General features: G+C 39.4%; 1 protein-coding gene across 2 annotated transcripts in view; it reads right to left on the bottom strand.

The window, feature by feature from the left end:
• The window catches only part of NETO2 (neuropilin and tolloid like 2), a 56,863-nt gene extending 35,602 nt beyond the window's left edge, over window positions 1-21,261 (bottom strand). The window contains exons 1-6 of one of the 2 annotated variants that reach the window (XM_035025280.1): window positions 21,005-21,261; window positions 10,030-10,086; window positions 7,224-7,364; window positions 6,324-6,572; window positions 1,718-1,762; window positions 1,508-1,635 (exon numbers count right to left, since the gene is read on the bottom strand). In XM_035025280.1, the coding sequence (XP_034881171.1) occupies window positions 1,508-1,635; window positions 1,718-1,762; window positions 6,324-6,572; window positions 7,224-7,364; window positions 10,030-10,086; window positions 21,005-21,038 (654 nt within the window). In that variant the 5' untranslated portion in view covers window positions 21,039-21,261. The remainder of the gene's footprint in view (window positions 1-1,507; window positions 1,636-1,717; window positions 1,763-6,323; window positions 6,573-7,223; window positions 7,365-10,029; window positions 10,087-21,004) is intronic. The other variant, XM_035025281.1, reaches the window with a different exon arrangement.
• Between the last annotated feature and the right edge of the window lie 3,422 nt (window positions 21,262-24,683).

The raw sequence follows: 24,683 nt of genomic DNA, 5'->3' as shown, positions 1-24,683 counted from the left end.
CTTCAGCAGTGTTTTACTGATGGCAATCCTATAGCCTCTCTGGTTATTCTGAAGATTTATTTATTTGTGATAGGGAGCGACAGAGCACAAGCAGGGGGAGTGGCAGAGGGAGAGTGAGAAGCAGGCTCCCCCACTGAGCTATGAGCCCGATTCAGGACTCGATCCCAGGACCCTGGGATCATGACCTGAGCTGAAGGCAGACGCTTAACCAACTGAGCCACCCAGGTATCCCTCTGTGGTTATTCTGTATTGATTTTTGCCAGATGTCTAAAAAGATTTTTGAGGCCAGGATCATTTTGTAAACTTTTAGACTAAGTGGTTCCTGGATTGGGCATGGAATGTAAATTACATACATCCCAAACTCTAATAAGAACAGGTTTCTAGGTAAAAGTTTTAGGGGAGACCCCAGCCTTATCCTAAGACTGAGCCCAGAAAGATAAGCTTCTTCATTGTCAACCTGTGTTAGTGGAAGAGGTTTCTAATCTACCATTTCATATCGATTATATTTCCCTTTAAGGGTTCCAGTTTTATGTGAGGGATCTCACAAAGGTCACACAAACCCCAGGCCTTTTCTGTCTCACTGTGGTTAGTAACACCAAGCTCCTGGCAGGTCTACCGGTGAGCAGTTGGAGGGTACTGAAATCAGCAAGAGGCATTTATACCATCATAATTTCAGTTTTCAGTTTATTGCTCTGGTTTAGAGTTCTCTCTCTTCATTTCTAGTCCATAAGAATTACCTTCTTTTTTTTTTTTTTTTTTAGAAATCTTACCTATACTTTTAAAAGGGTATCTGTTATATATTACCCAATGTTTCCAGGTGTTTTGTAACAGGTTTTCACATTACCTAATCTATCTTATTACCATAATTCTAAATTTGATTTTCATAATTCTTTAATGGTTTGTTCTCTTATCCTCACTTTCTCTTTTCACATATATCCACATTAAATATAATTTTCACTGTGAATATTCCTAGAAGTATAAATTAAAAGCAAAAAGCAAAAGTAGTCAGCAACCAATCTCAATCTGTCAGAGTTATTTAAAAACATCCTTCCCTGCAGTACTTTCCAATAAAAGCTTTACATCATTAGCGGAGGACGGCATGGAATGAACACAGAAGCAAGACTCGCTCTATTTGTGTTTTGGTTTTGACAGTGCCATGACCAACTCTGAGAACTCTGACAAGACACTTCAACCTCTTGTGGTCTATTTTTCCTCCTCAGAGTTTTTTATGAATCGATAATCATATGGATCAGTACTTGCACCCTCAATTTAGGAATACACAGATTTTAAGAATCTAAATATTTCTGTGATATTCCTGAAACTATGTTGCAGTTACTTAACTATAACAATGCTGAGATCTTAGATGGCCAAACCTGACTGAAATAAAATTAATTTTTAAAAAGTTGCAATATCAGTTTATATAACAGCAAGTATCTGCATCAATCAAAACAATACATTCTGCTAATCAATTATGTTCTTCTCTAAAGTGACTCAAAAATGATAATACCTTGGCTTTTGGAGTAGCCTTAATTGTCCATATGCAATCAACTGCTTGGCCAGGTTTTGTTTTTTCTTCTTGTTCTACCTGACTAGAACGCACTATTCCATCAGCTCCCGAGAGCTCAAACTGGCAATCTAGAAAGAATAGATGAATGATGTTCAAAGGAAAATAAGATTGATCAAAATGCTATGAGGAAAAAGAGGTGATATACTAAACCTGGGATGGGATTTAAAATACCTCCTAGGTAAGTAAAGTCTGGATCTGTAATAGAAAAAAGAAGAAAGTAATTGGCATTGAGATAGTTTAGAGTTATATTAAGGTTTCATGTCTTAAGTTATGTCTAATCCTTCATTTAATAGCAAAGGAAGAGAAAGCTTTCATTGGTGTAGACTACAGAGCACTGTTTTTTTTTCCCCCCCCCGGGCATGTTTAGGTGCTTATTTATAGGAACAATGTTTTTTAAAACGGTAATGTTTATACTACTGATCCCATCATGAATAACTTATTTATGCCACCTGAAAACTTGAAACCCTCTGTCAATAGCAATAGCTAGTCCATTGATGGATGGATGAATAAACATAACGTAGTATACACAACACAGTGGAATATTATTCAGCCTAACAAAGAAATAAAATTCTGATATATGCTACACAACATGGATAAACCCTGAAACATTACACTAAGTGAAATAAACCAGACACTAAAGGACAAATACTAACACTGTATGATTCCATTTATTGAGCTTCCTAGATTAGTCAAATTCATACAGACAGTAGGTATCAGAAGCTGGAGGAAAGGGGGAATGGGCAGTTAGTATTTAATGGACACAGGGTTTCAGCTTGTGTTAACAAAAAAGTTCTAGAAATGGATGGTGGTGACGATTACACAACATTGTAAATGTACTTAACATGCACTCGTACACTTAAAAAGGATTAAAATGGTGAATTTTATGTTATTTGTAATTCACCACACACACACACAAAGTAGTAGCTAGTAAGTGGTGTTTTCAAAGTGGCAGGGAAAAAATGACCAGGTGATATACAGGATATTCTGTCCGGTGAAGTAGTTCATAGAAGACCAAGAACTAATAGTTCATATCAAAATAACTGATTTCAGTAAATTGGTCAGGTATTTGATTTTTATGAACTAAATCAATTAACTGAAATAATGATACTTTAGTGTCAAAAAGATGTTAAAGACCCTTATATATGAATCAGATCTTTGTAAACTAGTTTGACTATCTGAAAGAAAAAAAGACATCAAAAACAATGCTCTTAATTGAATACTTTTTTTTAAGTATTAAAAATCAGGCTTTTTAATAAAGATTCTTACTTGAAGAAAAGTAGCTCTTTTTCTATTAGTTTATGTATCATGAGAGCAATTTTATACAGATTATGGTTAAAATATAGACAGATTATAATAAAACACTTATGATTTCTAGACTATATTAACTTACATTTGCATTTTATAGTACTTCAGAGTTTCTACATACATTATGCTTAGTATCATGCTAATTAGAGCAATATCAGGAAAACTATGTAATATTCCGCCTTGAAGATGAGGAAACTGAATGAGAGACATTATGATTTTCTTAGGCCATATTTACAATGGCAAAGCCAGGACCAGACTGCAATTCTCCAGACAATTTTTCTTACCCTACCATATTGCTCTTATAATGTGGGTGAGGATTCCACAGTTTTACCACTAAAAAAAGAAAATCAAAATAAATAGGTAATGCATAATTGGCTAATTATGGCTGTGTCTAGTTATTTCAAGTCATACTTATAAAATAAATTTTGTCTAGGGATCAGTAAATCTAGAAGAAGACTACTACTAATAATGAGAAGATATTATATTTTAAAGATTTTAGTTATTTATTTATTTTAGAGAGAGAGAGTGAGTGCACACATGTGTGCCTGAGGCAGGCAGGTGGAGGGAACAGAGGGAGAGAGAACCTGAAGCCGACTCCATGCTGAGCGTGGAGACCCATGTGGGGCTGGATCTTACAATCTAGATCATGACCTGAGCAGGAATCAAAGAGTCGGACACTTAACTGACTGAGCCACCCAGGAGCCCCAAGAAATTAGTATATTTTAAATTAAATTCTCTAAATTTCTGGTGCTATCTGTTGAGAATAGAGGACTCTTAATGGATTGCTACTTCCTGGAAGTAACTGCGACAATTCTGGAAATTTTAATGCAATGACAACATTCTAGAACTATAGTCTACACACGAAGGAATTCTGATTCATTGGCAGGTAGCTCCTATGACTTTACTCCACTGCTGTTTAATTAAATATGTCTTTGACATTTCTCTACAAAAGAGCTGAAATGTTGTCCCCTTTCGGCAAGGTTGGATTTAGTTTATTAAGTTAAAAGAGGCAAGTCTCTGTGATGTATTCTTAATTAAGCTAAAAAATTCCCCCCTACTTTTTTTAATATGATAACTATGCAGAAAGTATCTGGAATTAAAAACAATTTTAACAAGAATTGAACATCCAGTTAAATACAATAAACTGTGTATTGAAATAGGTTTTGCAGGCTATTTAAAGATTCTGAGATATTTTAAATTAGCAATTTTTTCATTCTGGCAATTTGGTGTATACAGGTCCTATTTGAACTTTCAAATTAAGTTTTTTGGTAACTCTAATTTTTAAAAATTTATTTTTATTGTAATAAAAAATATATATGACATATATATATACAACCACTATCCACTTAAGCAAAAATTAAAAACAAATTTTACTATGATTCAGCAATTGTGCTCCTTGGTATTTATGCAAATGAGTGAAAAAGTTGTCCACGAAAAAACCTACATATGGATGGTTATAGCAAGTTTATCTGTAATTGCTAAAACTTGGGAGCAACCAAGATACCCTTCAATAGAATGGATATACTATTGTACATACAATGAAATGTTATTCAATATTAAAAAGAAATGAGCTGTCAAACAATGAAAAAACACAGAGGAAACTTAAGTACATATTACTATGTCAAAGAAGCCCGTCTGGAAAGGCTACATATTGTATGATTTCAACAATATGATGTTCTGGAAAGGGCAAAACTACAGAGACAGCAAGATCTTGCTTGCCAAGAGTTAGGGATGAGGAGGCAGAGTCCAGAGGTTTTTTAGGGTAGTGGAAATACTTGATATGATATTGTAATGGTGGACAAGTCATCCCACAATTGTCCAAACACAGAGAACACACAACACCAACATTGAACCCTATGTAAACTATGGATTTTGGGGGATGATGTGTCAGTGTGGGTTCATCAACTGTAACAAATGTACCAAATGATTTTGGAAGGCAGCTGTGTTAGTGCAGGGCTGGAGATATATGGTAACTCTGTACTTTCTGCTTAGTTTTGCTGGGAACCTAAAACTGTTCTAAAAAATAAAGTCTATTAGATAAACTTTACTTTCTGAAATGTTATCCTTTTGGCATTGAGAACATAAATACTGAAACAACACTTAAGAATTCCCATGTTTGTTAAAAAAAAAAAAAAGAAGAAAAAAAATTCCCATGTTTACTGACAAGAAAAAAAAGTTGATTATGTTGTTCAGGCAAAAAAGCAGGTAATATAGATGTATACCATCAGTTATGTAAAACAAAATCAAAAGATACAGAAAAACATCTGAAGGGATACACACCAAATTGTTAACAGTGGTTTTTTGTATATAGGATGGTAAGATGATGGATATTTTCTTTTCATTTGGATTTTTTTTAATTAATAAATTTCTTACATGAAAACAAATAAAAGCAAAGAAATGACATAATTGGTACACTAAGTTATTTTTTCATCTTGTTAGTCCACAAGTTGTTTGACGACAGGAGCAATAACATTAGGGATATGCACTCTCCGTTTTACACCAGAGAGTATTGCAGGTCTCAAAGTGTTCACAGATACAGGGCAGGGTAAGACAGAGTGGGCTGAATGGAGACCCTAATCCAAATCTCAGAACCTGTATTACTTTATGTGGTTTAAAAAAAAAAAAAAAAGAGTGACAATTACATTACAAAACAAAAGATGGGATTGGTTAAGGATTCTGACAGGGGAATGTGAAGACGGAGGCAGGGACTGGAGTGATGTGGCCACAAATCCAGGAATTCTGGGGAAGCCCCCAGGAGTTAGAAGAGGTGAGCAATGGATTCTCCCCTAGAGTTCCCAGAAGAAATGTGGCCCTGCTGGGTTTTCTGCCCTCCAGAACTCCGAGAGAATAAATTTCTATTGTTTTCAGCTGCTAAATTTTTTGGTTCATTAAGGCAGCCTTAGGAAAGTAATACATCAGGTATTCCCATTTTACCAATAGCAACCCTCAGGTGCAATTGTGATGAATAGTCTTATAGCTATCAGGTAACAGAGAACGGATTCGAACCCAGGTCTTTTGCCTCCAAGTGCAGAGCAGTACTTTTTCTATTGCTCAATATTTTCTATAGCTTACTTATTCAAATGAGTGGTAATTCAAGCATTCCAATGGAAAAAACCTGCCAAAATAATTTTTGGTAAGGATTATGAAAATAAGACAATTTGCTGAATTATCTTTTAAAATATATTTATCTTGATGTTTTTAAGCCCTGCTATACATTATAAAACATAAAGAAATCTAAGAAAAATGGGATGTCATCTATGAAATGCTTCAAAATTCAAGTGATACTGTTCTATTTCCAATTTTTGGTTTTATTTATTCACGAAGTGATTTCCCTTTGGCCTTGCTAATTTCTTTAAAACGTTGATTTGATTAATTTGACTAAATTCTCTTTTCTAGACATAAGATTCTAAAACCAGAGTGAGATCCAGTGAAAAAAAGACAACTTCATTACCTGGAATAAATGAGTATTTTGCTCGAAATCCAAGTCCTTCAAGTTCTTCATCAGAACTAAACTTAATCCACATGAATCTCCCTGTTGATCTAATGAGTGGAGGGCTTTTCACACCACAGTAACGATCTATAAGTGGAGAGAAACCAAATGGCCCATCTCGAACCTCCAAGTGGTCAAACCGACATTCAAATGATGGTTCTATATAATAATGTTCATCAAAGGTCAGCTCTATTCTTTGACGTGGAGCAGCTAGAAAATAAAAGCAAGTAAATGAGGGCAACACAAAGAAAAGCATAAATGTCCTGACACAAGTAGGGAAAGTAAAACAACTGCTCTGTTACTGTTTCACAGATGAGAATCATGAGGACTATTACATATAAACTTCAGAATTAATGTTATATTATATATCAATAATAACAATGTTGCTCTGCAGAACTACAGTGATCTTTCCCTTTGGAATATGCTGTTTATTAAATTAGTTAAATGTACTTAATTAAAATTAGACTACAAAAGCTAATGCTTAGTTCATGAGATACAATGAATAGAAAAACAGAAGAAATGACAAGAACTAATGTAACTATGGACATAAATCTGCATAAAGCATGATAAGAGATGCCATAAGTTTGAGTTTGTTTGTTTCTTTCAAGTTTCTTATTAGAGAAATTTCTCATCTATACTGATGCATCTGGTTGAATTATATTTTAGGAGATTCAAAATTCCTAGAAAATTTCAACTATTATTTTGTTAATGTGTTCAATATTCAGTATAATTACTAGAGTTTAATTCAAATACATGTTTAAATTTTGTTCAAACTGGCTTAAACTGGGCATCTTACCAATGTACTTAGTTTTATAATAAAGTTAAAATTCATCCATTAAAAGACAGAAATTGGTCAAATACCTTCCAAAATGTAGATACACTCCTTGTTTGGTGGATAGGAGTCAGGATAATTTGGTGAAGCAAAATGACCTCCATTGCTGGTTCGAACCCAAATGCCACACTGGGTTGCAGGAATATGCTTGATTCCAACATTTTGTCCATCTTAGGGAAAAATGGCATTTAAAACATGAATTACAGCAGAAGAGAACAGCATTCTTCTCTCTTCCCCATAATTTAGCCAAACAATTGCCCACTCTAGGTCACACAGATAGTGTATATAATTTTGCAAGAACCACGGCCAAGTTTAGTGCAACAAACTGAATACAGCAGAAGTGAGAGAAAGGTAAAATTGTATGCTGTGCTGGTAGGAAGAACTTGCTGCTAGAGGACAAGTTTGCCCTGTAGGCGAGCAGGGAAATAAAATGCTTAGATTTTACAAGGGCAAAACCATGTGGGAGAATCTGATAAGTCAGTGCAACTCTATAAAATTCAGTTCTGACATAAAAATAAAAGGATCCCAGGGGTTTATCTCTGGTATGTTACCTCTATATTTAGTTTAACACAAAAGCCAAATATGATCCAAAGATTACAAAGGATTTTAGTTAAAGACTGTAGATTGAACACATGCATTTAGTTCTCTCTCCTTAAACTCCTCCAACAGTTCTGGATTTTTTAAGGGCAAAAATAAACCCCTAAAGAGGCACAAAGAGGTAGATGCAATCACAACAACTAGCAGTACTTGGTGAGCAGGAGAGGGCATGACAGGTGGTGGTGAAATTGTCCTTTCTAAAAACATGAGGCCTGGGTAAGAGTTATTTAGAATCAATCTGATTTCTTTTTACTTTTTTTTTTTTTTAGAATCAATCTGATTTCTAATACCCTCCCCTGCTCTACAAATCTAGGTAGCTGCTGCTGTCACCACATCGGAAAATGAGGTGATTCCTTTGCAGAAGATAAAGCAAGGTTCCTGGACTAGGAGACACCGGGCACAGCTGAGGGTGACCAACCCGTAACAAGGAGACTAGGGAATGGGAACACAGTGAATGGCATTCCTGGCCTCTTCCCCCCACTCAACTCCTTTAAAAGCCTCTAGGTAAGATGCAGAACGTCTAAGCAGGACATGTAAAGCTTCCTGTCTGGGGGCTCTCAACAGTCCAGAGAGTGCCAGCAGTGCAGACTCAGGAATTCCCCAGTGCTGGGTCACAGGAAACAAGTCCTTCCACACCTGCAGACAGCTAATCATCAGATTTCAGTGCTCCACTCATAAGTAACAGTAGACAGTCAAGGAGCACCAGATATTTGAGGAAAGCCTCTAATATGAACAATGAATAAAAAACAAGAAGAAAGCAAATCTGAGGAAACAAAGATTAAAAAAAAAAAACCAAAAAATTAAAACAAAACTGTCATTTAATCCCCTTAGAGAAAAAGAGTGTATCTATAAAACACGAACAAGGATACTTTAAGAATATTCAGAAAACAAAAATTTTCTAAAAACAGAAGAAATGAAAAATTAGTAGAAATTTTAAAGCAGAAGACCGCAAAGTGTAGCTCTGGCCAAATCCGACCTGTGGCCTCTTACTGTAACGGAAGTTGACAATGGAACAAGTCCACGTCCATTCTTGTGCCTGTGGCCCACAGCTGCTCTCACGGTACAACAGCAAAAGTGAGTCATTGCTCCCGAGACTGTCAGGCCCGCAAAATCTTAACTATGTACTGTCTGGCCCTTTACAGAAAAAATTTTCCCATTCCTGGTTTAGACGGTAGAGTTGGGGAAGTCTCAATAGAGACTGAGAAGAAAGCAGAGTAGAAAGACAGATGGAAAATAGAAAAACAACCACCACAAATATATCCCATAACCAAACAGAAGTTTTTAAAGGATAAAACAGAAAAAAATAGAGAAAAGGGAATTTAAAAACTTAAACAAGGAAAAAGGGAAATAAAACTTTCCTAAACTGAAGGACAAAATTTTCATATGGAAAAAGCTCTGTGAGTGACTTAAATTCTGAGAACAGATGTGACCAGAATTACATAGGACAGAACTACGCCAAACAGGTGGTACAGAAGGAAAGTAAGAGAACACTGGTATAGAGTCAGGGGCAGAAAGTAGCATGGAAGAGCTAAATTTTCATCTTCCATGGTGGGAAATCATTGTCTAATATGTAAAACTGAAATATTAAGAAGTAACAGTATAACATTATTTAGAAATACGCAGGGAAATACCAAAAGATTCAGCTAAAATTCTGGTTATCTCTATGGAGAAGGAAGTAGAGTAGCAGAGGATGGAAAACTACTTTTTCATAATTAACTTTTTAGAATGCTTTGATTTTTGTCATGTGTATGTATAACTTAGATGAAAATAAAAAGTAAATCAGTAAATGTTCTAAACTCTGACATGAAAATCTGGTTCGAAAAGCACATTAGCTTATCTTCTTTCATAAACAAGGACAATCAGAACAGGTCCACAGGGCTTTGAATAAGATACTGACGGAAATATTTTATTTGTCTACATTGAAAAAAGGGATTTTTATTTCTGCTGAGTGATAAAGCATGAATCTCATTTAATTTTTGGACATAATCCACAGAGTGCTAGGAGCTACTAGTGATGCCCATTTAAAAAATTTATCAGGGCAAGACTTTGACAATTTACTCTAGTTAACTGCAGCTGAACTCAGTAAAATTGAGACTGATAGGTTGACAGAATGCCTTAGGTCACTGGATCGCCCCAGAGGGATTACGGAAATAGTATTCAAAAGTTGCAATCCTTTCCAATAAGCCATCCCACTCACTGTCCTGAGTATGTGATAAGTGATCACTTTAAGTACTTTACCTTGGGTCTTTTGGGCCACAGCAATCCCTTCGACTACAAGTATTGTTATTAACAACACTAGAGAAATAATAGAAAAGAAAAGTTAAAAAACTGAATCTATATTACATTTTACTAAATCTATAAGGAAAATCAGATGATAAAAAAGATTAATTAAGGCTGCTATTTCTTACTAACATTCACTCTCAAGATTTTTAAGGGTTGAATGTCATGTTCTAATTTACTATTTGACACTTAAGACAACCCAAGAAAAAACACAATTGATACTGTACTCATTCATACAAGCACTAACAGTATATGGCATTTAAAGCATTTTTCAATTTATGATAGATTAAAAACACGCAACAAACTTTGTTGACCTCAATTATGCTATATTTACTGTACTCCAACTCCAAGAGTTTACATGCATTATATGGCTAGCTCTATAATGTATTATGCCAGTAGAAGTTCACTTAGCTTATCTGACTTGTGAGAGCATTTACAACAAAGACAGAAGTAAGGGGGCAGCAGTCTCCCAGAAATCAACTCGTTTTATAGCTGTGCGGTACCTGCGGTCCTGCGTGGACAGTTACAAAAGCCAGCATATTTAGAAATGAAGCTTTTTTCCCCCCAAGTTGAACATTTCTAGACCCAGCCAATAACAGACTGAATTGTTTTGTGTATGTATGTATTTTGATGATTCTTTTAAACATTTTTATGAATGGTACAGACATCTTTCACTCTCCCTTTCAATGGAAATCACAGTGTGAACTGGAGTTTTTATTATTCATTCAGTCAGTAAGCACTGACAGAGTACCTACTGTACCAAAGGATAGCAGGCACCAAGGAAACACAGATGTTGGGTGGGGGGGAATACAGCAAAACAGTTAAGAGTATGGACTTCACGAGTTAGGTGGATCCAGGCTGGAGTTCGAGTTTTGCTGTGTACCAGCCGTGAGGCCTTTTTACCTCTCAGTTTACTTAACTGTAAAATGAGGATGTTGTCTCAGTAGCACCAACCTCATAAGGCTGTTGAGAAGATTAAATGAGATGATGATGCACACAGTACTTGTTATATGCTAGGCATTCTGCTAAATAAATGATAGCAAACTACCATCCTTAAGGAGTCAATCTACTGTCAAAAAGAATTTACAATACAAGGTGAACAGAAGTTTAATAGGAGTTATACAGAAAGCATAACGGAAGCAGACAGGAACCTTTCATTCTGCTGGGGGTTAAGAGGAATAGAGTGAGGAAAATTGCAGAAGAGAAGGTATATTCTATTTGAATGTTATGGGACTTCTACACAGGATACTGAGAAAGAAACAGCTTAGACAAAAATATGGAGGAGCACAATCTGCGGAGGGTTAGCAAACTCTGAGTACCACAGTAGGGTCAGTACAAGGAGGGGAATAGTGGTGTATCAGGTGAGAAACAGAATGAGGTCTGATTGTAAAAAGTCTTGACTGTCATGCTAAAGTTTGGACTTTTGACTATAATGAGATATCATTTTCAGTTATTATTGTTTAAAATTTTATCTATCTATATTATGGGGGGGGAGGGGCAGAGGGAGAGGGAAAGAGAGACTCTTAAGAAGGCTCCACGCTTTTAAACAACCCTGAGATCATGACCTGAGCTGAAACCAAGAGTTGGACGCCTAACCAACTGAGCCACCCAGGCACCCCTCATTTTGGGTTTTTAAATTAGAGAATGATATTATCACATCTGTGTTTTAGATCAATAATCCTGATGGTTTCATGGAGTCTAAACTTTCAAAGAGAAGAGAGAAAGCCATTCAGGAAGCAAAGCAGTGGTACTGGAAAGGGAAAGGAGAGATTTATAACATGATTCAGATGTAGAGTTAACTGCAAATGGTGATTTATAGGATGAAAGCAGTGAGAGAAATGTGGGCATTGAAGAGGTTGCTAGTTAAGTGACTGGTAGACAATCATACCATTGTTTAAGCAATAGCATATACTGAGTATTTACTCTCCAAGTCACCAATGTAAAAAGATAATTCTTGCCATTCAGTTGTTTACATTTTACAATCTAGTCACCGACATCTTCATCTTTAGCTTCCTGTATCCTTGCTGAGCTTTGTCTCCTCTGTCTTCTCTCAACACCTTTCACTTCCCCTTCCCTTTCCCTGGTTGCTAGTAGTGTTGAAGACCTCACGTTATACAGGAACAATTCCCCCTTCAAACCCTTCACAACTTTGCACTGGATCAGAGTTTGAGGAATGGAGAAGTGAAACATGTTTTGTTTTTTTAAAAAACAAAACAATATTTATGATCAAAAAGAAAAACCTAGAGTAATATTAGGTATCTGACAATTCAGCAAGTAACACATCCATTCGTATCAATTTATCTTGTTAGAGGACACTATTTCCAAGGCATATCACTCAGATGATATACAACTGATCAAAATTTTGTGCTCAGTATACCTTTCCTCCTGAATTACAGGCAAAACAATTTACTAGTTTTCACATTTATAATTCACAGTATGTAAGTAACACAAAGCCAGGCAGACAGGGCAAGTAACAAACCAACAAACTGAAACCAGGAGAAAAACAGTAAAACTATAGCAAAAGGATGAACAGTGCCAGTAAAATTACATAATGATCAATAAAATTTGTCTATATAAAATATCTGGCCTAAGAATTTACACAGAGTGTGCAACTATGGTAGATCATTTTAAAAATCAACCTATTATTCTTTTCTACTTTATTTAGAGGGTTGCTCACAATTTTCTTTTCCCCCAAATTTAAAAAAACTATTCACAAATCAAATGAGCTGTGCTACTGAATATAAAAATTTTATATAAAGAATAGGGTGAATCTGCACAACAATCAGGGATAGAAATATTCAGTGATATATTTGTGACTATTAATCATTCTAAATTCTATATCATAATACACATAGCTTCCTTCTAGTTGTATAATAGGATCTTTGCAAACTGCTTGTTATAACCAGGCTCAGATATTAAAACAAACTCCATTAATGCCAAACACTGGAATTATTTAGTGCATGAAGCAGTGCTGTGGTGCTTTGTTCTGTCTTTGGTTCCAACCACGTGCCACTATTCCCTTCCTCCTCTTACCAAAAGGATCAATAATTTGTCAAATCCAGAAATACCACACATTTTGAATTCAAAGATAATGTACCCAAGAAGGCACTAATTCTTTAAGGTAGAAATCCATGCCAAAACAAAAATTCTAAACTCCTTAACCATACCGTTTAGTTATATAGAGAACTGCTTGTGATTTGATGCTTAAAAAAGGAGTGCCCACCATTTATGCCCATATATCTGGTTCTGGAGTTTAGCTGAGGCCTCATAATAATGTGTGTAGTACAACCTGGGTGGCTCAGTTGTAAGCGATGACTCTTGATTTTGGCTCAGGTCATGATCTCAGGGTCATGAGATTGAGCCTGGCCATGAGCCCGTGTGGAGCCCTGTTGGGCTCCATGCTGGATTCTCTCTCTCCCACTCCCTCTGTCCCCCCTACACCCCCTGCCCTCTCTTAAAGAAATTTTTTTTTAAATGAAGATTTACATGATAAAGACAGATGCTGTTCAAGGTGCTATATACAAGTCCTCAATGCTACTCCTTTTACCCTGAATCACTGTCATATTAGCTCTATGAAGAGTCTTCTCCCCAGGTCTTCTAGTTTAAAGGCCTTACCTTCCACTGTAAAAATCAAGATCAAATTTCTTCTTTCTACTGTTAATAGTGGAAATTCTGGCCAATGCAATAAATACTGGAAAGGAGACAAAATTATTATTTATAGATAATGTTACTTAAAACCTAGAAGTCCCAAGATAATTACTTGGAAAACTATTATACCTATTAAGAGAAAAGAGTAAGACTAAAATAAATTAAACAATAAATTTAAGACAATGGAGAAACAATATGTTTTGGATAATAAAACAACATACAGGTAACAATTCTTCCCAATAAGTCATATATTTAATTATATTTTAATCAAAATCTTAGTTTTTTGGGGGACTAAAAATGTTGCTGATGCTCATCTTCAAGACTTTTTAATTTTTTAAATTTATTTTTATTTTTTTTAAAGAGGATTTTATTTATTTATTTGACAAAGAGAGAGAGATAGCAAGAGCAGGGACACAAGCAGGGGGAGTGGGAGAGGAAGAAACAGGCTTCCCGTGGAGCAGGGAGCCTGATGCGGGGCTCGATCCCAGGACCCCAGGATCATGACCTGAGCCGAAGGCAGACGCTTAATGACTGAGCCACCCAGGCGCCCCTTGAAGACTTTTTTATATTGGCCAAGGGAAATTAAAAAATAAAAAGACATAAAATACATAAAAACAATACATACTTATCGTAAAGCTACAGTAATTCAAAATGTAGCAATGGTATAGAAAGAAATAGGTGATCTGTCAACAAACATATCTAGCCCCCACTGTATTACAGGCAGTGGGGTCAGTCCTTGAGGCTACAGCAATGAACCAAGCAGCCTTGGTCCTTATTCTCAAGGAGCTTAAAGATAAGAAGATTGAAGAAAAGAAAAAGCTCAAGAAATAGACATAGATAGTCCAGAATTTATTTTATGTATGGTATCTGAAACTCTCAGTGAAAGGATAGGTTTAATAAATGATTCTGGGATAACTCGATAATTATTTGGGAAAAAAAGGAGGTCCCTACCTTCAAGCTAAATAGAAAAATAAATACCAGATTGAACAAACAAAAAAGTGAATTATGTAGGTACTCTTTTGGGTGGAGAACACCTTCACTTACTAAAGACGAACAAATAAAAACTACAAATAACTGAGAAAAAAAGATTATGCCACCAGAAAAATGTGCCCAAACCCAAAACAATACAAAAATTTAGCCTAAAATTAAAAAAATGCAGATTCTACTGTTGGTCAGGATATAGGAAACTGACATACACTGTCACTGGATTGCAAACTGGCATAACTTTTTGGAGGTTAGTCTGGTAATCTATATCAGGGTTTAAAAATGCACAAATCCCACCCAGCAAGTCTACTTCTAGGTGGGAGAACGGAATCAACCACTGGGACAGTAGTGTGCACCACAATCACTCGGAGAGCTTATTAAAACACAGATTTTGGCGGGCAGGGGTTACTTCCAGAGATTTTGACCTAGTAGGTCTGGGGTGGGGCTTGAGAACTTGCAATTTTAATAAGTTCCCCAGTGATGCTAAAGCTGCTGGTCCTGGGACCATGCTTTGCAGGCCAACCACTGCAATAAGAGGATGATAGTATACTGCAAGAAATGGAAAGAGGGTGCCCGTTTTCTCCATTGGTGATGGCAGGGGCAAGGCTGGGCCAAGATGGATGAGGCAGGGTAGAGGGCCAGCAAAAAAGGAGTTGACGAGTTGGTTTTGGAAATATTGGTGAATGCTCTGGTACCTATTCCCATACTTTTTCTATAAATATTTGTTTCTGAACATCTGCACTTGCCATGTATCTCCCTTTGCTTCCACAAATTCCCTCTGCACTGTTTAAAACCTGCTTTTTCCAGGAACTTTCAAAATTAATTTTATTTGACAGCATTCAGATTTTTCACTTCTCTATTAACAGTTCTCTATCTCTGGTTTTGTTTCTTTTACTTATTTTTTTACACAACCAGTTTACACAAGATAGAATAAATTTCTGGCAAGTATACAAACTGTGGAGTAAGTAGTTAAGGGCTAGAGTGAAGGCTATATTACAAGGGACCTAAGCTCCTTCTATCTCATTGTTCAATTGTATATGACTTTCCTTCCAAGTCCATCTTATGGTCCAACATGGATGCTGGAGTGCCAGCCATTCTATCTTCATTTCAGCTACCATGCCTGTGTTAAGAGCCAGCAAAAATGAAGAAATAATATAGGACATTCCTCCTTCTTTTAAAAGCATTTACCTAGAATCTACAATGATCTCAAAATAAAAATTTTAACTGAACAAAAAAACACCATCACTTTCCCAAAGTTGCACACACATCTAATTGGCCAGACTCACTTAGTCACATGACCACACCTAACCCTAAGGAAAGCTGTAAAATCTAGTCTTTCTGTTGGGTGGTTACGGGCTTAATTAAAATTCAGAGAATTACTAAAGTATAAAATGGATATTGGGAGACAACTGGCTATTTCTGCCATATCCCCTACAGTCTACAGCAGCCAGTGATCCCTTCAAGACATAAACCAGATCATATCACAGCCTTTCATAAAATCTTCCAATACAGTCCCATTACATTGAGTGTAAATCCATACCCCCTACTCTGACTTCAGAGGTCCTATGTGATTTAGCATCTAACCACTTCCCTGACCTCCCGATTGCTACTTATCGCTATACAGGCCTTCTTCCCATTACTTCAATATACCGAGCTACTTCTTGCCTTAGGGACTAGCTTATTCCTTTTGCCTAGAAACCCTCTGCATGGCTGGTTCCTTCCTGTCATTCAGGTCTTGTGAAGACTTTCTGACTTCTAAAGAAGCTCTACATTTTCTCCTTCATCCTGTTTTATTGTATAAATATTTTAATTATTATTTATATCACTTGATATTTTGCTTATTATTTGTCAGTTCCTACTAGAAAGAGAAGCCTTGTCTGATTCATGGATGCATCCCTAGTGACTAAAAGATTGCCTAGCCCACGACAGCATTCAATAAAAATTAGATGAATACCTGAAATGACTAAGCATGATCCTGATTACGTCCTTTTTGTAACTATAACATAGTGCGGAGTCCTGCATCAACAAATGAGAAGCACACATCTTGGTTAACAGTAGTCACACAGATGACCCAGCTTCTTTTATCAAGCATAAATCAAGGGACAGGAAAAGAACTGATTTTTTTTCTTTTCTTTTCAGATACCCAGCCACTAAGCTTATTACTTTTCTCAAGCTGGCTCAATTTACCTCTGTTAGTAATTAAAGGTGCCTCTTTCCAATAAGCCCTCCTGTTTTAAGCACCAAAGCGGTAAATGAAAGGTTTGTAGAATCTATCACGAGATGCCAGATGTAACAAAGGCCTAACTCGTCTCCTTGCTCTTTACTACCTTCAATAATGAAAGCAGGATGGAGTTCGATGAGAGTCCAGTAGTACTTGAGGTAATAGTAACTTGTTTTTGATTAACCATGTTCCACAGAACAGAGTACCCAAATTTAATCAAACTCAATTTTACTTATTAGCTAAGAAAGAAGATGGACTTGGCAAACTTTGGGATCGCTCCAACCTACACATGCTAATCACACTGCCAACCACTTCAAGAATGAGTAACTATAGCAGAAGTGCTTTCTTCCCTGCAGGATGTGACAACCTCCTTGCTGGCCAAGTGCTCCTAAGAGGGCAGTTTTGTATGTTCTCATTTTATAGGAGTCTTCTTTAGACATTCACAGCAACAAATTTTAATGTGACCAGGTCACATTTTAAAGAGTGTTATCTTCTCACCCACTAGTGCTGTAATTTCCAACATATGAGTCCAGGCATATTTAAACCAACATGTTTTAATGTCATTTTGCCTAAGAAGAATTGAACTTTCAGATTACTACACCGCAATTTTGTGAGTGATATAACAAACATGTTAAAAAGTATCAGTTTTGGGGGACCACTATGATGAGTCTTTGAGAGGGTGAAGTCCCTCACCAATCACAGTAACCTTGCTCTTATCGATTACCTTTGTTTAGTTTTTAAGTATCCCCTCAGAAGGGTTCCTTTTGAGGAAGTTCTCCTGTTAAGGAAAGTTTGCAAACCAATGGACCTTAGGGTTCCCCTTTCCAACTCAAAAACCATAATAACTGGGATTTCATAGTGATTCAGGGACACATTTTCAAACATCAAGAATCACTCTGCAAGGAGCATAAATTTAAAAATGAGACTGGAAAAAAAAAACCAAAAACAAAACGATAGGAGACTGCTGAATGGGTGTAACCAAAAACAGAATTTGAGAGTTTAAAACTTTGGATATGAACTTTATTTATAGTTTATCTTTTTTCTAGCTTATTCCAAAAAGGCCTGAAAGTGATTTGAACTTGTTTTATAATGCACATATGTGTGTATTATAAGGCTGCATCTTTTTTCTACAGGTGAATTTGGTTTTAAAACAGATAAACTGGATTCTAGTTTGAGGATTTACTACAATAAAACCAGTGTTTAGTTAGACTTCAATTTTCAGCCTTAAAACATTTCTCCTATTCCTGGGGGAAAAAGTAAAAAAGTTAATTTTTAACAAGACTGTGCTTTAAAACTTCACTATTAAAGGGACAGCTTTCCAGTACCACACATATTTTTGTATAGTTTACTAATTTTTGGATGAGGCATGAGAATGATAGACAGGAGTTAATTTTTGTCAGTCTCAGGTAAGATTTTAAAAATATAGTGCCGAGGGATATTTATGCTGTTACACAACAAATTTTACAGCAGTTTATACAGTTTAAATATAACTGAGTCTAATAAGATTCTCCCAAAGTGTGATGACTGAAAACAGTAAAAAAATGGGTTTATAATACTAATGCAATATTTTCATGTGACTATGATGCTTACTTAACTTTGACAGAAAGTTAAATCAAATTTTGTAAGACCCAGAGGGATCATAAACAGTTAAAAGTGAATTATTCAGTTTTAACAACACATGAAAAGGTTTAAAAAGCCTAGTAGAGTTATCCTTTTGTTCTCACTGCTGAGAGTAAAACAAAAAGAATCAATGGCATCTTAAAGAAAATTACCTTCTACTTAAGATCTCACACACTCATTATGGATGATTTGTTTTAGTAGAAACTGACCATAATACTGCAAACAAGGCTTTTGGTAGGCAATATCTATAATTATGCAAATATTAAATAACTGCTTCTGATAAGAACCTCTTCAGTATTGAAGCAATTCACCTTACAGGATACTTAAGGGCTGCTTTTTCATGCCTTGATGCACACAATGAATGCGAGCACTAGGAAAATCCAGTATTTTTCCAAAAGGTAATATTTTAAAATAAAAAAAAAAAACACCAAACAATTTCTGTATAGGTAACACACACATTTGGTTAAAAAAATCAAGGGCTACAAATGGGGGTGCAGTGAAATAGAAGTCTTCCCGGACCTCACTCTGATCTCTATCTCCCAGATTCCCTTCTCAGAATCAACTTTTGTTAATTTCTTGAATCTTTCCAGACCAATTCCCCATATTTACAAGCACACACACAAACTTTAGAAGGCTTAAAAATAGCTGGTTTCATCTCTAGCAAGCCTACAACAACTTAGTTTGAGCTTTGAAAATACGCTAGCAGGAAAAACAAGTGTAGGTTTTAGTGTACACTAAAAAGAAAAGCCAGATACTACATTGTTTCCACTGTTGGCTCTGCCTTCACCAAAGAACCCTTTCCTGAAAGGTGCAACAGCTAAATCCTTCACCACAGTGGCCAGAGAGGGCAGTATGTACCAACGACAAAGGCAAAGGCAGAAAAGCTGCAAATCCCTTCAGGATTCAGGAGGACCAGCAATTCTGTCCTATCCAGCTCAGTTCCCTGAAGTTCCGCGGGTAAAGCTGTGTAACAGGGCTAACTGATTTCTTCTTAGGGGGCTACCCAAACGGACTGTCATGATGTTGATAACCATAAAGCAATCAGGACAATGAAGCAAATTTGGATAATGAGCACTATCAGAAAACCTACTGTGCATATTATGATTTATTTTGGAAGACTAAAACAGTCTTAATTTCCAAGGAATGGCTACATAAATTAGGATTTACAGATAGGAAAACTATACGAAATTAACATCAGAGTTTTAAATTTTAATTTAATGAAGGAATCACTAAGAATTCATGGGGTGATATGAAATATTCATTAGGTAGAAAGTCCTAAGTTACCTTAGTACCAACTGCACCTGTAAGTATACCGTCAGGTAAACATTTGAAATTAAACTGCTGAAATCTCAATGGTGAATTTAGGAAAATCTGGAAGGCAGGCAACTGTCCAGTTAAAATTAAAAGCAAAATTATACTGAATTTTCTAATAAACAAATTATAAAAAAGTGTTAATATGGAATGGGAAAAAAACACCCAACATTTGTCACTGTACAAATACCAGGATACAATGAGCTATATGTGACACTGCTAATACCTTAACTCCTTACCCAATATAAAAAAAGAGAGTATTTCATAGCATTAACAACGTACAGCTATTTAGTTTTCAATTTAAATCAGTAGGGGAAAAGGGAAGCCCTTTTTTTGGTGGTGGTGTTTCCTTTCCTCTGACGACTGAAAAAAGGATTTATTCAGTCCGAGTTTCGGAAGCAACTTTGTATCACAACCTTAATTATCTATGCATATAAATTTCAGTCTAAAATAACACCTCCAGGAAAATGCAAAGCAGCTAGAGCCTGTTTGGGAGCTTTGTGCACTTGGCAAGCCCACCGTTTCAATTCCCGGTACAACAAATCAGAAAGAACCACACACCAGCGGCACGGTATTCCGAGGTCCCGGGAAGCGCCGGGGCGCGGCCGCGAGCAGCGGGCTCCGGGCCGGGCCGGGCCGGGTCGCGGCGCCCGCAGTGGTGCCGCAGCCTCCGCGGCCGCAGCAGGTGGGACCCGGTCCGGCCCGCAGGCCGTTCCGCCACCCGCCAGCGCGGGGCTTTTCCAGAGCTGCTCCGCGACGCCTCGGCTGGGGCTCTTATTGTTCGCGTGGAATGACTTTCTGTCATGAAATGCTGAAAAAGACCGGCCTGAGCCCCACTTGCACGAACCCCACAACTTTGCGAAGCGATGCGCGGTTGTAAGAGGCGCGAGGACACGGCTCGGAGGGCTCCGCCCGGCCGCTGCTTCCCGTTCTACCGCGCGTTCCCACCAGTGCCCCCCGGAGCCTGCCAGACACGCAGAGGGCTGGGGGAGAGGCGCCTGGAGAGCAAGTCAATCAGGGTGGGCGCCAGAGCTCCGCGGTGCGCGCGGACCAGACAAAGAGGCGCGCCGGGCGCCCGGCGCCGGGGAGGGGCGCGAAGACGCCGGCCTCGGCCCGCAGGGGGCGCCGTCCGCGGCCCCCGGCGCTTACCTTTGAGGACCGCGCAGAGCTGCTCCAGGGCCATGTTCCCCAGCGGCCCGGCGCTTCGCGAGGGGCCGAGGCGGCGGCGAGGCGGCGGCGGCGGCGGCGCGGCGCTCACGGCCCGGCGCGGCGGCAGTCCCGCTCGGTCCCCATCGCCGGCCACCAGGCTGCCTCCCCGCGGGGCAGGGCTCAGGTCCTGCAGCCCGCCATGCCAGAGCCCCCCGGCGGGCTCCCGCGCTGCCCGAGCCCCCCGACGGGCGCCGCCTCCTGCTCCGCGGCGCTCCGTCCCATCGACCGCCCCGGAGCCGAGGCGCGCTGGCGCGAGGGACGACACCCGCACGGGCCGCTCCTCCTGCGGCCGCGGCGCGAGCCCCTCTGAAGTGGCGGGCGCGGGCCGCCCAGGCTCATTTAAGCAGGGAGCGCGAGCGCCGCGTGCCGGCCGCGCCGCCTGCGCGCATGTGCCCGCCCCCCGCCCCCGCCCCCGCCCCCGCCCGCGTGCCCCTCGCACCCTCCCGGCCAATCGCCGGGCGCGCCCGCCCGCGGCCTCGTGCCCCGGGAGGGCTGTGCGCCCGCGACCGTTGGCCTGAGGGCGGGGCGACGAGGTGCGGGGCGCCGCGGTCTCTACGCCTTGGGCGGCGAACCGCCGCTGCGAGAGGCGCGCGCTGAGGGCGAGTCCGGCCCCTCCCCCGCCGCTGCGGGGCGTCCGGGGTGGGCTGGTGCGAGCCCTCGAGGCCTCCGGCCCGGGGCGAGGGGCTGGGGGCCCCGCCGCCCACCCCGAACCCCGCCGCCTTGGCCCGCCGGCCCTTCTCCGCACGTCTTCGCAGAAAGACCGGGGGCACCGACCCTTCGGCCTCTTAGGACCTCGGTTCAAGGTCAGAACTCCGCCCGGCTTGCCTCTGCTTGATAACCTGCCTCGGGCAGGGGCGAGGATCTGGGCAGGGAGCTCAGGGACGGAGGGCGCCCGGGGTTCTCCCCTCCCCTTGGCGCCAGGTGAGTTAACCCGACGGCCGTGATGCTCCTAACATTTCCTAAAGGGTTGCCGGGCACAGTACCAAACACTTTGCCTCTCATACTCTTTTTAGTCCTCAAACCCACCTCATGCCGTAGGTACTGTTACAGGATGGGCATAACGAGGCCAGAAAGGTTAAGTAGTTTGTCCACAGCCACAGAGCGAGGGAGGAAGGCAGGGTTGTGAACCCCGGGAACTCTGCCTCCAGAGAGTGCCCTCTTGTCCACCAAGCCGTGCTGATGGGGTCGCTTGACTCTGTTGATAAAAAACAAAAAGCCAAAAAAACAGACCCAAATTGGCAAACTGCATAATCTTAATTATCCTGTTTTATTTTCTCCATAGTAGTCATCACGCTATCTAGCTCATCTACTTGTTTAATCACCGATATCCCATTTACCCCTACACTGCTAAAATATGAGCTGCTTGTGAGCAGGAGGCTACATTCATAGAGCCACTCAACACATACTTATCGAGTGTTAACTATGTGCAGAAAACAATATGCCAGGGAATTAAGGCTGTGATTAAGGCTCTACCATAATCGAATATTTGTGTATCTGTATCTGACACATAATAGGAACTCCAGAAATACTTGTTAACAAATTATAGTTCAGGACAATATTAGACAACTGAAAAAACTTCCAGGGATGTCAACCTCTTCTCTCTTTCCTTCTGTCCCTCTATGAAAGGCACAAAAGTATTCAGGAAGTTTGCAAGTGAAAACGTATTTAACACCAATTAATAGCAACATATTTAGCCCTTTATCATGTGCTGTGGGCAGTATAAAAGATGTGTATGTGTTGGTTCCCAAGACAAATCACCTACAAATCACAATCACTTGTGAGATTGCACACAAGAACCACCTAGTAAATAAAACATTTGAGATCCTTTTCCACAAATATAAAGTGACATATTGGAAGACAAGGACAGTAGTAAGAGTATTAAATGTAAGTCACAGACAATGTGGACAAAAAGAATTAGGAGGAAGGAGCCCTCTCAACTTCCAGAACAGAAGCGGTTCTTAATGCATAGTTGTTGACTGAAGGAAGAATCAGTGCCTGTGATGTCGTTAGAGAATGCTTCATGGAGGAGGTGACCCACAAAGAATGGAAAGGCTATGGATGGCAAATGGAGAGGAGAGAAGGCAGAAGAGCTTTCAAGTCAGGCAAGGAGCAAGGCTTAGTGTTGCATTTGGGGCAAGTTTTGTGTCTGGTAGTGAAGATAGAATATGGTGGGCTTTGATGGTGGAGACGCCTACTTAAATGCTAGGCAGAGGGGTTTGTGCCTGATTCAGGAAGCCAGAGGCATAGTTTTTAATAGTGGAGTGATGGAGCTCTGGAGAAACTAATCTGTCAGTTCAGCTGAGGATATAGTGAAAGGAGGGAGGGGATTAGAGCAACTGTAGTAATTTAAAAAGTATATACACAGGACTGTCATTTGGCCTAGGAGCCCTTACTGGTCGGACTATTTTGATGAAACCTAAAAAGGTTTTTTTTCCTCTAGGATATTGGCTGGGATGTAGATTCCCAAGGAATAGATTGGGAATGCTCAATTTTGGCTCCCTCTTAAGACACCTATCTTTTGGCTGTGTTAGTATAATTGTCTGTAGAAGATTTCTCAAGGAATGTGATAAAGCACAGATCATAGCCGGGACTACTGTGTGGCCATATGTTAACGCAATCAAAAGGAAAGCACTTTGCATATCTCTCAGTTGGAGAGTTCTGTATTTGAATTATTATTTCCCCGCAAGACCACCCTGTAGCACTCAAGTCTGTTCCCAGGTTACCTGCCAGTTCTCAGGTGACTGGGGACTCTGTTTTGGTTGCATTCCACCTGGTCCTTCAAGGCGTAGTTATAGCCTCTCCCAACTCCTCACAGAATCATTCCTATAGTTTAAATTTGCTTTTCTCCTACCAAATTCCCTGTAGCACTTGAATGGTATGTAGCGTTGACTTACTATGAGAATGAATCATTTAAAAAAATACAGCATTTTATCTCAATGTTTATATACTGAACAGCTTTTTGTTGTCTCTCTTTTCCACTAGAGGTAGGGAGCTCTAACATTTTATTAAATGATAGCCTAGGAAGCCAGGTTGTTATGTGTAGAGATTTTTATAAAGGACTGAATATTTGTTTCCCTTAGAATTCATAAGTTGGAGTCCTAACATCTGGGACTGTATTTGGAGATGGGACTTCTAAGGTCAAATGAGGGTGGGGCCCTGATCTGATGGGATTGGTGTTTTTATAAGAAGAAACACCAGATGGGCACCTGGGTGGCTCAGTCGGTTGAGCGACTGCCTTTGGCTCAGGTCATGATCCCAGGGTCCTGGGATCGAGTCCCGCATCAGGCTCCCTGCTCTGCGGGGAGCCTGCTTCTCCCTCTCTCACCCCTCCGCTTGTGTTCCCTCTCTCGCTGTGTCTCTCTCTGTCAAATAAATAAATAAAATCTTTAAAAAAAAAAAAAAAAAAAAAGAAACACCAGAGAGAGCGACCCTCTCCTTGACCTTCCAGTACAGAGGAAATGCCCTGGGAGGACATAATGAAGGTAGCAATCAGCAAGCCAGGAAGAGTTCTCACCAGAAGCCAGATTGGCTGGAGCCTTGATATGGGACTTCCAGCCTCCAGAGCTGTGAGAAAATAAATGTTGCTTAAGCCCCCCAGTCTATGACATTTTGTTGTGGA

The sequence above is a fragment of the Mirounga leonina genome, unplaced genomic scaffold, assembly GCF_011800145.1.
Source record: "Mirounga leonina isolate KUSES-001 unplaced genomic scaffold, KU_Mleo_1.0 Mir_180, whole genome shotgun sequence".
Taxonomy (NCBI): domain Eukaryota; kingdom Metazoa; phylum Chordata; class Mammalia; order Carnivora; family Phocidae; genus Mirounga; species Mirounga leonina.
This window is presented reverse-complemented; position numbering and strand designations above follow the sequence as displayed.